Here is a 13,412-nt window from a genome sequence, read left to right on the forward strand (position 1 = left end):
GTGCTATACCGCATGTGCCTGCTGTGCATCTGGAGATATAGTGCAGTTGTGAACCAGGGTGGTGGAGCACCCTGCAGGGTGACGAGGTGACATTGTAAGATGAGAAGAAAGAGGAAAAGGTGACTGAGGGGAGGTAGCGAGCTGCCGGGCTGTGTATCAAACACATTGTTTGTGTTGTAAAACAATAACTTAATTCTGAATTGCATTGGTACTGTTTTGGAGTTGTTGTTTTTTAGTCTATACTGATGTATGATTCATCATTTTTAATAAATATTTTTTTTAAAAGGTGTTCTGCTCTGTGCCTTGGCAGACTCAGGCAGTAATATACACATTTACTCTGTCATGGGTCTGATTATGTGACTCATGCAATCAAATAGCCTCGTAAACATAGGTTGGCTGGAAAGATACTTCTCATCCTCATTTTCATTGATGAATTTCTCAGTGGCAGAGAAGCAGCTGTGTGAACTCTTAGCACTCGTGATGTGATGCATCCAGTTTACTGTATTATACTGTATGCTGTGAATGAGTCAGTTGCTCTGAATGAGTCATCTTCACATATACTGAAATTTGTGAAGTAAATATCTGTTTCTTGCTTACTTTCTGTATATATGCATGTTTTGTCTAATAAAGGAAAGGGTGCTAAACCGAACATTCATGGTACATGTTAACAACCATGCAGCACCGTATTGCACTGTATTTTCAAGATGACAGTCTCAGATAGATGACATAAACTTTTTGTTTGTTTTTTTATTTGTGGCGATATGCAGCAAAATGAATCAGAGTTACTCTCCAAAAAAAAATCCCTTCATAAACAGCCCCTGTAATGATGAATCAAATATGACCATTGAAAAGAATCAGCTTTGACAACTGCCAAAGAGGTTATGTATTCAGTATGGTTTGTTTGTTTGTCTATTGATCAGTAGAGTTACGGAAACATTACCCGGTTTTCATGAAGCTTGGTAGAAGGACGGGCAACCCAGTATATTTTGGACAGATCTACATCACAGGGCAGATCCTCAAACTGTTTTTCACTTTCATTGTCATAAAGAGAAAGAACATATGGCCTACATGCCATACATCTTAAAATTTAGAAGAGGACAAGTTTGGGAATACATTGACTCCACATCACAATCCACAGTCCTATAGAGTGGCTAAGATAAGGAAGGGTGTATCAGCTTTATATTTTACCACTGCAGCCCTGTTTGAAATGTATACAGACTGTGCATTTCTCCTCAGCTGCAATGCTCCTTAACCCCAGTCCTGTTAATACGTGGTTCGAGAGGATTAGCATCATGGTGATCCTGCTCAACTGTGTGACACTGGGCATGTACCAGCCCTGCGAGAACATCGACTGCACCTCAGACCGCTGCCAGATCCTGCAGGTAAGGCGGACCTCTGTGTTTCTGTGTGTTTCTGTGTGAGCACAACATATTAACAACATATATAACCCAGGGGACAGAACAAAACAAGCAATTACTCACAATAAACTCAGCGCCAATCACCACTCTTCTTGTCATTATTCCTCAAGCTGCGATGCAAAGATACAGTATAGAAAGAATGTTTGCCTCCTGGAACATTTATATTTTCTCCTGCTCTATGATCAGGGAATTGGGATTTAGTTATTGTTTTATATTAAGCAAATCAATTAATATCGAGCCACATATGAGGAGAATACACTTGTGGAAAAAAAGTCGCAGCAGTTGTGGTTGTGGATGCCCACAAACACCACAGGTGACAAGGCTTCACCTACAGACTGTAATAGTCTAATTCTACTGCAATTTATTATATATATCAAATCGGAGATAAAATAGCAAACTATACACACACGTATAACTGCAATGAATTATTTAGATATATCACAATTAAAATAGTATCAAAGCAAAGCATTATTAAGAAAACCTATTTCCTAATGTGTTTTTGAGCAAGTCGATCTTTGTTTTTGCCAGACTACATCACAAGAATGGTAGTTTTTAGCAACTCTGAGGACAATTACTGTACTTAGGAGTTGAGAGTTATGATGCGATAGAAAGAACGGAGAAAGTGAAACAACCCAACTGCCTCTGAGCCAACAAGAGCCAAACATAAAACAACAAACCACACAAAATACCTGCTCAAACAAAGTGTCCACCAAGTTGACAGAACACAGTACATAGATGTTTATACTTTAAGTGGAGATATTGCCGAAATCCCGCTGGCTCTTTGGTAAACCAAGAGTTTTAGTGTTTATTCCACACTACGTTTGTGACGACTCCTCTTCGGGTTTTGCATATCCACGTAGGAAATTAAAAACTCAATATTCTTCCGTCACACAGCAAGTATGGTTGACGTGCACCAGAGCGGTTCCACACCTGCTGGATGCATAAAATGACTTCTTGTATTTTCGGTCATTACTCCACATCTATTCTCCTCATAATGTCATACCCTGAGCATAAAAGATAAAATGTCATTGAAGAAAAAAGTCACAAAATGGCAACAAACAACGACCTAACCACTAAATGCATGTAGTTACTTTCTGAAGAATGTGCTCCTAGAGATATGTTGGTGACTGACAGCCATAGATTTGGAAAAAAGGTTCCAACAGGACACTCAGGAAAAATAAAAACACAATTAATATAGCCTATATCTTATAACACTTCTGTGTCAAAGAATATTTGACAAGTAGGTTCACCCAAGTTAGCTTTGGGCCAATAGAAACTGCGATATGATTGAGGCGATCATGTCGATTGGACATCAGTTAGCTTTCCATCATGGAGGAATATTTCTGTCAATCCACATTACCAGATTAAGCTCAAGATAACTAAACTAAGAAAGTTTAGCCACTGATATATGACGTTTGAAATATGTCACGTGACTTCCGGTGCTTACGAGTGAAGCCATAAAGACGATATCCAAGAAAAAGCATTTGATTACAAAGCACCGAGAATATAAGGGCCAAACAGAATTTTTTTTCCTTGAGTGAGCGAGGAAAACACCCACCAGAAAACACGGATGGGGAACCTGGACCCTTTAGAGAAGGCAAGAATGTTTGTTATGTTTGTTTCATACGTAATGTCGTGTGAATAACATTTAACACAGCTAGCGAAGAAAGTACATTTCTTCCTTTTACCACAAACTGTTATGTTCGAACACGTCATACCTACTTCTAAAAGCATCCCACTTTCCTAGTGGGATATTCCCAGTTCCAGATGCGTTCACGCATATGTTTCCAACGTTCATGAATGCACCATAGGTACATGTACCTCATTTCAAGAATTAAGAGAGACACCCATGGGATGAAAGCTAATGCAAGTATTCCATAAAGATTTTCTGAAGTATTAGGTTTAATTATGTATTCTGTAACACTGTTATGATAACTTATGTTAGGATTTGTTCAGAGCTTTCTCCCAGAAGTTGAAGCAGTTAAATTCAGATTTAACTGTACAATATTTAGTAAAACATTTATTAGAGCAGTTCATTTTCTGAAAGCTTTTAAGATCAATTATTAATCTTTCAAGTTTTCAACATTCAATTGATTCAAATTCAAATGTATTTTTCTGTTTTTAACTATGAACATGTACAACTATGAAGTATTTATGTTGACAAGTTTTAGAGCACTAATAGTCCAATGGTATCTGAGAGGATCTTTTGAAAATATTCCCTGATCTAGAGCATATATACAAGCAAATCTATATAAATAGTACGGCATGTCTTGCTGAAGGTAAAAATCGAACTAACCATAGTCCTATCATTCAGTGTTTCAAAAATCCAAATTGGTTTATCATTTTGTTGTTATAGCAGCTGTCCCCTGGGCTCTAACAGCTGTAGTGTATATACAGCTCACCACATCAGATGATTTGAATGTACTATTTTCTAAATTATAGCTATTCATGTAATGGGAACCATGGACCTCATTTTCAAAATGACTCTAGGTACTTTTTTTTTCTTTCTTGTGATTACATCATCATTGCTTTTGGACTTGATTGATCCATCACTGAAAAAAAAAAGTTACTAACTAGTCAGATTTTCATAATGTATGCAATAATGTTCTCGAGCACTAACTTGGTATTTCTTCAAATTGCTAATATTCCCCCATTGTTTCTGTAAGCCATGTTGCGCTGTTGTGGGTAATGTGTTAGTTACTGGGTGATTTGCCAGCTGGCCACGGACCAGAGTGTACCTCTGGGATTGTAATTGCACTTCACTGAAGTAAATTTGGCAGGCTCAACTTCAGGTGTGACAAGCACGACCTAATTCTGCCTTGCATGCTTTTGGTTGGCGATTTTTAATGTCCATTGACACTGAAAGCCTTTGTACAGTAGCGTGCACATGAGCTTTTTGTAGCTGGTTGGTCTCATTTGGCTTGTTGTTATGTTGACTGATTGCACTGCCATATCTCACTTGCCTACAGCACATTAGTCTGGATTATAATATCAAATGAAGCCCTCCAGACCTAGCTGTAATAGGTTTATTTATCTCATCGGATTTTCTCTTCATTGTGCACAGATTTAGAATACGTATTCACTGCTGTTTTAAAACTGCACTACATCGTTCTGCTTCACTTGCTCTTTACCTGTTCTTATCCCCCACCCCTTCCAATGCAGACTTTACTCATCCCTATGATCCCATTCCTCCATCCTACACACTCTCTCTCCCCTTTCCTCCATCTTTTGTCTCTCTAACAAGCACATTGTCTCCCCAGGTAGTATGAGGGGTCCTGTTCTCGTGGTTGCTAATAGTAACAGGAGGGATTTTGCTGACAGGGTTTAGATAGTTAAGAGTGGCCCTCACATGCTTCTCTGGACCTCAGAGCATACCCATCTCACTTCCTGGAAGAAAGAAACACAGTAACAGCCACAAACAATGTATACATTACCACAGGGTCAGTTCAGATATCAGTTTGGAGGGGTTAAATTGGGATATGTAATGAGGCAGCGCCCTGGCCCTCAGCAGCTAGAAGCCTTGGTGAGGTGTGGACCTTGGTCAATGCATAAAAACAGGGCTGGGGTATAGTACGATTTCTCTAATTATTACAAAACGATTTCCCACAATGACAATGCCATACTAAAGCTGGATAAACAGCAGAGTGATATATCTTATAAGACGTTCAGGTGACCTCTTGACAGACAGGAAACAGTACCATGCTTTCAATTGTTTTATAGATACTTCCTTTTAAGCATCAGTAAATTACCCCCCTCCCTCCTCCCAAACACACACACACACACACACACACACACACACACACACACACACACACACACACACACACACACACACACACACACACACACACACACACACACACACACACACAACCCCCTAGAAGAGGAGGAAAATTGTACCTAAGGAAGTGGATGGCCTGATTTAACTCCTGTTTGTTTCCCGCAAATGGAAAGTAGTTATTTTCCTGAAATATATATTGGGATGGGACTAGATTCATTAAATCGTCAAATCAGCACCTGTTTAACCATAATAGAGGCTCAAATGTTCATAAAATACACAGACACTTTGTAGAACGACTGTCTGTTGTTCCTTTTCCTGCTCAATTTGTCCTGGAGCATTAAATGACCATTTGTCCTCATGGTGCCTTTGGTATTCTACACTGATGAATTTTGTCAGTTCCTCATTTCACAAGTAGAGTAAGACACACAGAATATAACTTCATTTTTAAATGGTCCACGATCGCAATCCTAATGACCTACTTACCGCGTCCTCTCCTCCTTCCAAACAAGTGGCACAATGATCGCATATAAAGTAGCTTTCACATCAGGTCCTATTTCAAATCATGAAAGGGCCCATCACGAGACAGCCCAAGCCTCTTTACAAATCATGTTGATGATGAAACCTGATAGGCTGACTGAAGAGGAAGCTGGCGGCAGGGACAAATAACTATGATGAATTCATTCCCCTTTGACTCAGAGCAGAGCACGACGGGGATTTGACTGGTGCAGCCAATGTCGGATTACATGTGAAGCGTGCAGGCTGCATTATTTATCAAAACATCATTTAGGCAGCATATGAGACAGATTTTCTCATCTTTCCTATTGAATTCTGGCTGCTGCACGTGATTATCTGTATGTGCGTGTGTGTGAATGAGCAGTGATGGAACACACATGTTGGTTTCAGTTGCATTACAAGGCACAGTCATGCCCGTATATTTACACGCAAGGCACATGCTTGCACATGAGCCAGAAAACACAGATTTACACATTCACAGTCTCATGCATGCTTGCATTCAAGCAACCACAGGTTCACAGATTTGCACCAAATCAGATCTGTCTCTGTTTTTAGAGATATTGATCTTCAAAAATTACTAGTACAGACAGCTGTCCATACTTGTAGAACAAGAGAGTTTCTGTATCAGATGTCTTTACAATAAAAAACATCCTGTTCGACTGCCAGTGCTGCAGTGTGAATAAATTCAAAAAATTTCCCACTCCATTTATCTCATTCAGTGTGGCCTATAGCTGCAAACACCATCTTGCAATTGTTCATCAATGCTGAGTGGGAAAAAAAAAAAAAAACTCTCCTCCATTTGAAGCGTATTACTCCTGGCTGTCCAAATACAGCACACCACATATCTGTGGTTTCCAGCCTGCTGTGGCTTGTTGTTAAGTCTCTAGTTTGTCATTTAACTTCTGCCCGAAGCCTGGAAAAGGTAATAACCTCAAAGTGCTTGTGGAAAATTGTTTTCCCATTGCAGTCTTTGTATCGGGTCGTGCCATCTGATTTGTAGAGTGCACCAACTGTATTCTCAGTGTGTACTTTCTGTACGTTACAGTAGCAACTTAGAGCAGCATTCAGTTGGACTGAATATACTGTACTGTACACATATTGCATGTTTTCAGCAATTTAAGACCTTTTCCTTTTTTGTGTCAATTGCTGTTAAATGTATTAAAGCATTATTATATTTAGTCTTGCTTTATCCTGCCTTTGGATATTTGAGAAGCAGTTAAGATCAGGTGAAAATTTAGCATTCAAGCACTTCATATAATTGATTTATTTTACATTTAGATTCTAACTAAAAAGTCATATTTTAAATTATATATAATTTCAAGATTAAACAGATTATCCCATAGAAGAATGTAGCTTGCTGTGTTTTGTTGGTGGAGATGGATTACAAACTAAAAAGCCAGATTATGACCAAAGACTTTTTAGCAAACGTCCATGAATTAATTTGAATTTCTAGGCTCTGGAAATGTCTGTGTTAAGAGCCAGCAGTTTGAGTTATATGGTGTAGGAATATGCAACAAGGCAGCAACACAGTCATACAGCCTAGGGTGAAGCACTGGGAAAGAGTTTTGTTCCAAAAAAAAACATTAGGCGGTTTAGCAAGTGATCTGAACATAATAATGCAAGCAGGACATGGCAGAGACGTTCTCAACTGTCTCTCTTTCTCTATTCTCACCAGCTTTTTCCTTCTCTTTTCATCTTTGTTTTCTTTGAGGTTTGACCTGAATCTCCCTTTTGTATTTGTCCTGTTCACTTCTTACTTCTCTTGTGATTCAAGTATTGCAGCGTGGGCTGGTTCAGATTGAACACCATATGGTTTGTTTGGTATTATATTAGTGCAGACTGTGTTCTGAGCACACGCATACGTACAGTTTGCTTTTTTGGGTCATTCAGATCACCGCAATAGCAGCGATCTTCCACTTCCAGTGCTTTTATAGTCACTACCAGAGAGCACACACAAAAACACAACACCACATCAGACTTGAACCTCACACATAATTTAGTTTGTTTAAATCATAATCTGTGATGTTTAAAAGGGCAGTTGGTTGGAAAGTAATTAACTAATTTGTCCTATCAGCCTTGGGATGAGTTAGCTGGAGTGTAAACTTGCCACACTTAAGGTGCACTTTAAATGGCTTTTGAAAGGCAGAAAATAGAGGGTCACGGTGTTTTGAAGTGTTTGAATAGATACATGGTCGAACCCAAAAATAGCTTGAAGCTTAAGAAGTGTGCATGTTAGCGTCAGAGGCCATTTGCATTTTAATTTCTCAGTCTTTAATTTTTTTGCGGTCGTATCGAGATACATTTTTAAAAAGATTTCTGAAATTGTACTGTAAACAATCGAGGAGAAACTCTTCAAAATCTGGAATAATTTGTCCGCATCAGAGAGTGTGTGTTTTCTATTCACTGAAAAACAGAGGTGGAATGAAGAGGGACCTTTGTCAACGGCTTGAGACGAGTAATTTCATGAACCCGCCACCAGACGAAACAGATGCCTGGTCCATGTGTTTCAACCATAAAAATATATTTTTCCTTCTTTTGCTCACTATTCTCCATCTTTATCTCCCCCTCTCTGCTCGTAGGCCTTTGATGCATTCATCTACATCTTCTTTGCATTGGAGATGGTGGTAAAGATGGTGGCTCTGGGGATCTTTGGCCATCGCTGTTACCTGGGAGACACATGGAACAGATTGGACTTCTTCATCGTCATGACTGGGTAAGCAACTATCTCATAATGTCAGCATTAATTCTAGCTATTGAAAATCAAGGCATGAGAGTGAGTCAACAAACTCAACACCTCAGTGGTTCCTGTCATTATGTCTATTATGTCATATTATTGTATGATTTATTTCAACATCTCATTATTGTACATGGCTGAATTGGTTCACTTGTACTTATGATCTGAGCCCTATAATATAGTGTCTACAGTGAGGGCCCTGTTTGGTGTAATTTGATCAATTCTGGCGAGGTTTTGTGTTTAATTTTGGATGGTGAAAGAGTATTCATGAAAAGATTATGACCAACCACAACATTTACCATTTACCCCATCATGTTGTCATCCATGGATACCTCCGAAGTAAAAACCAGCCATTTAGTCAAATGCAGTTAAACTACATGTTGTAGTAGGCTACAAGTGACATAAGGCTTCCTGTAGAAGTGAGGACTGTCTCCATGTTGTCAGATCAGAAAATGCTTTCATCTTTGAAACTGGGTTTTCTAACAGTTTTAGAAAGCTCCCAAAAAATGATGTTGACCTGTCGATTGTGGCGTCAGATCAGAAAACACGTATGCGTCATTCTGGAGAGCAATGGCTAACAACCTAACAAGCTTTGATTACAGCAATCTGTCACTATCACTCCAGTCTCATCTTTACTAGTGTTTAATTGGGACTATTTGTCCATGTGCTTTATAAACTTCTTATTAAAATTAGAGTTTAATAGAGACATCAAATCCTGTTAAGTGCAGCAGCCGAATTTTCAGTCAGTCTAGACATTTTGACATTTTCTTCTAGCAAGTCTGTGTAGCGCCAATGACGCAGCATGACAGGTTACCAAAACTGTCAAATGAATGAGTAACCTATGTGTAACATGTGGCTTCATGTGCACAACACCTGGTCGGTTTTTAAAATGTCAGTGTGAACACTAAACAGACTGGAAGTATAAAGCTAAGGAAACCAAACTGCAGATGTGGAAAAAAAAAAAAAAAAAGAAGAAGTATTGTTATAGACATCAATTGTCATCCATACAGTTTTAATTAATTAAGACTATTTAAAAAAATAATTCATTATCATCATCAAATTCATTCTTTTCATATCTATTTATTTATATATATATATATATTGCACATTTAACAGTTACCAAGCCAACTTGGCATTTTGCTAAGTTTCAAAAATGAACCTCTGTGGACTGAAGCAACAGTCAAAATTCAACAGTATAGAAACATCATGTGAAGCATATTCGTAGTTAAGTTATATTTGATCACCGCAGGCAAAACTATAGCTTTTTTGAGATTTTGGTGTCTTTTGCTTGCATAACATATCTTCCTCCATTTAGGTGTTTATTTGACTACTTTGTGTTCTTCCATCTGTGGGTTTAACCTGAGTTCACGACAAGTGAGCATATGTAAAATGTTATATAAGGCAGGCTATGAATGATATATGAACAAACCCCTGAAGTGAAGTGAAGATTCCTCTTTCAAAGTAAGTTAAAAAAAAAAACGTATTTTGAGAAAACGGCCTCTGAATATGTATTGTACAATTAAAGATTTCTCAAAATTAGTTTTTCTTATACTCTGAATCAAATATCTCAACTTCAGTTGTACTTACACATATCAAACTTCTATAGTCTGAAAGACTTAACCAAAGGGTTTGATCCTAAATTATTCATAACCTGATTTATTTAACGTTTTATTTCTGAAAAATGTGGTAAAACATTTTTTTTTTTTATCGTGCCTGCTGACATTATTTTCTGATTTATAGAGTGATTAAAAGAGATATCCACAGAAAACCTTTGTATGCATGGCAGCAAAATGAAACAAGAATTTTGAACACGGGTTATCCAATATCCAGAATGATGTTCTATAATTGTAGGGAAATTAATGCATTTTTAATTAGATAATGCCTAATTTGCATACTAAAACGTCAAATTTCAGGAAACTGGTGATACAAAAACATGATTGGTGATATCTATTCAATTTTTTTACCGTGTTCACCTGTAGTGTCTTGCCTTAACTAAAGCTACAGATTCATTATACATACAGCATTATAAGAGTGGACGTAGGGCCAGCTTTTTAATAGCGAAGATCAGTCTACAAATCATTCAGGTGGCAGCTTCCTGCTTTTAGAGGGCGCAGCTTGTCCCCGTTGCCAGTTAAAATGACAAACAGTGGGTACTGGTTGTCGCTAACTAATTCATTCTAATAATTCCATGACTTAACTTGATGATGGACTAAAATAAAACCTTACTGTTGTCAGGTTTGTGTCTCTCTGCCAGCTGGTAGGGAAACAAGCTTTGACACAACACCAGAATATTGACTTTCTTGATTCCAGGGATTAGATGGTACAAATGTAGTTTTGATGCTTATGACTTGCATAAACTGTATATCTAGATAGAAAGGGAATTAGTTTGGCACCCAGACACAAAAAAAGAAAGTAATGAAAGAACAAGAGCTGGAAATTCAAAATCAAGCTTTCGAGAGACACCCATTTCTAAAAAGTTCCTCTTCAACATTCACCTACCCACAAGAACACATTGTACATATCCACGGTCATATACTGTGCAAGATGTTGTGCAAGTTGTTGTAAAGTGTTCATCACGGATTGTGTTACTGCGGGAAACACACACACACACACACACACACACACACACACACACACACGTTAGACGGATGCATGTGTACAAAACAAAAGCGAACACACCTACTAAAACAGCTGCTGTAACCCAAGTGAAATGAGACGCACAGACGTGGGTGATAAAGCAAATCTGTGTGTGCACGTGTCTGTACAGTATGCGTGTACTTGCATTGCTCACATTGAGGGGACACTCCACCCTTTTTGGGGACCATAAGCAAGACCTGGCAGCATGAATCATTGCTGCAGTTTAGTGTGAAGACATGGTTTGAGGTTAGGTGAAGGATTATTGTTAATCAAGTAGTAGTTGAGGTTATTCAGGAGAGTCGTCGGGAAACTAATGTCAGTCAATGCAATGTCCTCTAAAGCGCTGACTGTGTGTGCTTGAGAGAGGGAGGGAGATTGATAGGGAGCGTGGCTGGCATAATTGCATACAAACAACGATAGAGCCACAGACTTCCCGGGGTAGGTGGAGGGACATTCGTCTTCATTTGAACTGAATCAGTTTATCCCCAGTGGAGGCTCATAGTTTGTGTATGTGTGTGTGTGTGTGTGTGTGTGTGTGTGTGTGTGTGTGTGTGTGTGTGTGTGTGTGTGTGTGTGTGTGTGTGTGTGTGTGTGTGTGTGTGTGTGTGTGTGTGTGTGTGTGTGTGTGTGTGTGTGTGTGTGCGGCGCAGAGTCACCCACACAGATTACAGCCTGTCGGCTTACGCTCTTCGAGTTTGTCTAATCTGTGTTTGTGTGCGTGTTTGTCTATGCATTTGTGTGAACACCTCGCTCGTCGGTTTCTTCTTGGCAGCATCCATTAGATTAGCGTCTAGGCTAATTGCAGAGGGCAGTGCCAGCCTCGCCCGGCCAAATCACAGCCGACGTTCAGCTATGAGCTCCATGTCTGTTACCCACAGGCACCGTCTTACTCTCTCAGCCTCCTTCTTCTGCCTCTTTCTTTCTTTTTGACATGTCGTCCCCCCTTCAGACACTCCGTACAGACGGGGCTTTCGTCCAGACAGGTTCCTAAAGGAGTTTGGTGCTTTTCCTTCTTAACCCTGCCGCAGAGAAAGTGCCTACTGAAAATCTCTTTTATTTTCTCTACTGTACTTTATTTTAGCCTAATCCACTGCACTAAGACTTATGTTCCACACCCAGTCCAGTATCTACTATGACAGTAAAAATCACGTCTCCCTGCGTAGTGACACTGAGATTCTTGATACAGCGATGAAGCATGACCTTTTTTTTTTTTTTACTGCATCCATCTGCATTTATCTATTGTAATGTATGCGTAGGATGGGTTAAAATGAATATAGGTCAAAGACATGATAAAAGACTGATGTTTATAGATGGGAAGTGTGTTAAAGAGCTGTATCTCGACTGAACCTGGATGACACTGTCTTTTATATGTATGTATCTCATATATACAGTATGCAGGGCAGGGTACCACACTTGGATAGTTTTATGGCATAGACAGAATTTTGTTTTTAAACATGTAACTTTTGCTGTGTTTATGCAGCAATAAATGTTAGCGCCAGTAAGCATCAGTGTTTACCGTACATGGGCTATGATCAAGCAGCCCACCCACATAGATAAAGTTAATCGGTTTCTTATATTAGGTCTCCTTATTTCACTTTTTTCAAACAAATATTTGGCCGCGTATGTGTCCGAGTTGCGTGCGCTGTGTGTGCATTTGGAAAACTTGCACCTATTAATAATATGTGAGGCGTTTCTATCGGTAAATTGTAGCATGTGGCGATAGCTTCCACTTCAAGTCTTTAGGGAACATTGGTAAACAGAAAACCTTGGTTACACTCGTCCCGTCTAAACTGCTGGAACGAGATTTGTGCTGTAATGTATCATGTCATTTTCTTTTTCTTCAAAGGAGATATCAAAATAAATATTGTTCGGGAACCGGTATCGAAATCAAGTTTTCAAAGCTGGTATCAACCACTTGAACAATACCAAGCCATAGTTATATTCAAGGAATTGGACCGGATGACAACTTGTGGGCCTGCCCTTTTCACATTTGGCAGCTGTGTTATGAATATAGATAAACCAAAACAAGAAAGCACTATAACTGCTGTTCAGAATATTCAGAACTTTTTTAGATCCTCAAAGATGAACCTGTTGCTTTTGTTTTAACTGTCAAAGGCAAACATTTTGTTTTATTGTGAATGATGCAGAAACACATATTTCTTGACACAAAGCTTCAACGTGAACTCTGATGAAGATGAAGATTTATTTTACAGTACAGATTTTACATGTCTAGATTCAAGTTATTCTCCTTGTGACTCATTACGTCTGCCCAAGGTTTCCCCCGAAGCTCTACATTTTACATTGATATGAACCTGAACACACACACACA

General features: G+C 38.9%; 1 protein-coding gene across 3 annotated transcripts in view; it reads left to right on the top strand.

Annotated features, from left to right (window-relative positions):
- Positions 1–1,275: 1,275 nt before the first annotated feature.
- LOC138634136 (voltage-dependent T-type calcium channel subunit alpha-1I-like) overlaps positions 1,276–13,412 on the top strand; it is a 75,498-nt gene continuing 63,361 nt past the window's right edge. For all 3 annotated transcript variants that reach the window (XM_069720792.1, XM_069720794.1, XM_069720793.1), the window contains exons 1-2: positions 1,276–1,382; positions 8,292–8,425. In XM_069720792.1, coding sequence (XP_069576893.1) covers positions 1,293–1,382; positions 8,292–8,425 — 224 coding nt within the window. In that variant the 5' untranslated portion in view covers positions 1,276–1,292. The remainder of the gene's footprint in view (positions 1,383–8,291; positions 8,426–13,412) is intronic.

Source organism: Brachyistius frenatus, unplaced genomic scaffold (assembly GCF_029030835.1).
Source record: "Brachyistius frenatus isolate BFR_SWC_R1_liver_20210118 unplaced genomic scaffold, ASM2903083v1 Contig_251, whole genome shotgun sequence".
In the NCBI taxonomy this organism is placed as follows: domain Eukaryota; kingdom Metazoa; phylum Chordata; class Actinopteri; family Embiotocidae; genus Brachyistius; species Brachyistius frenatus.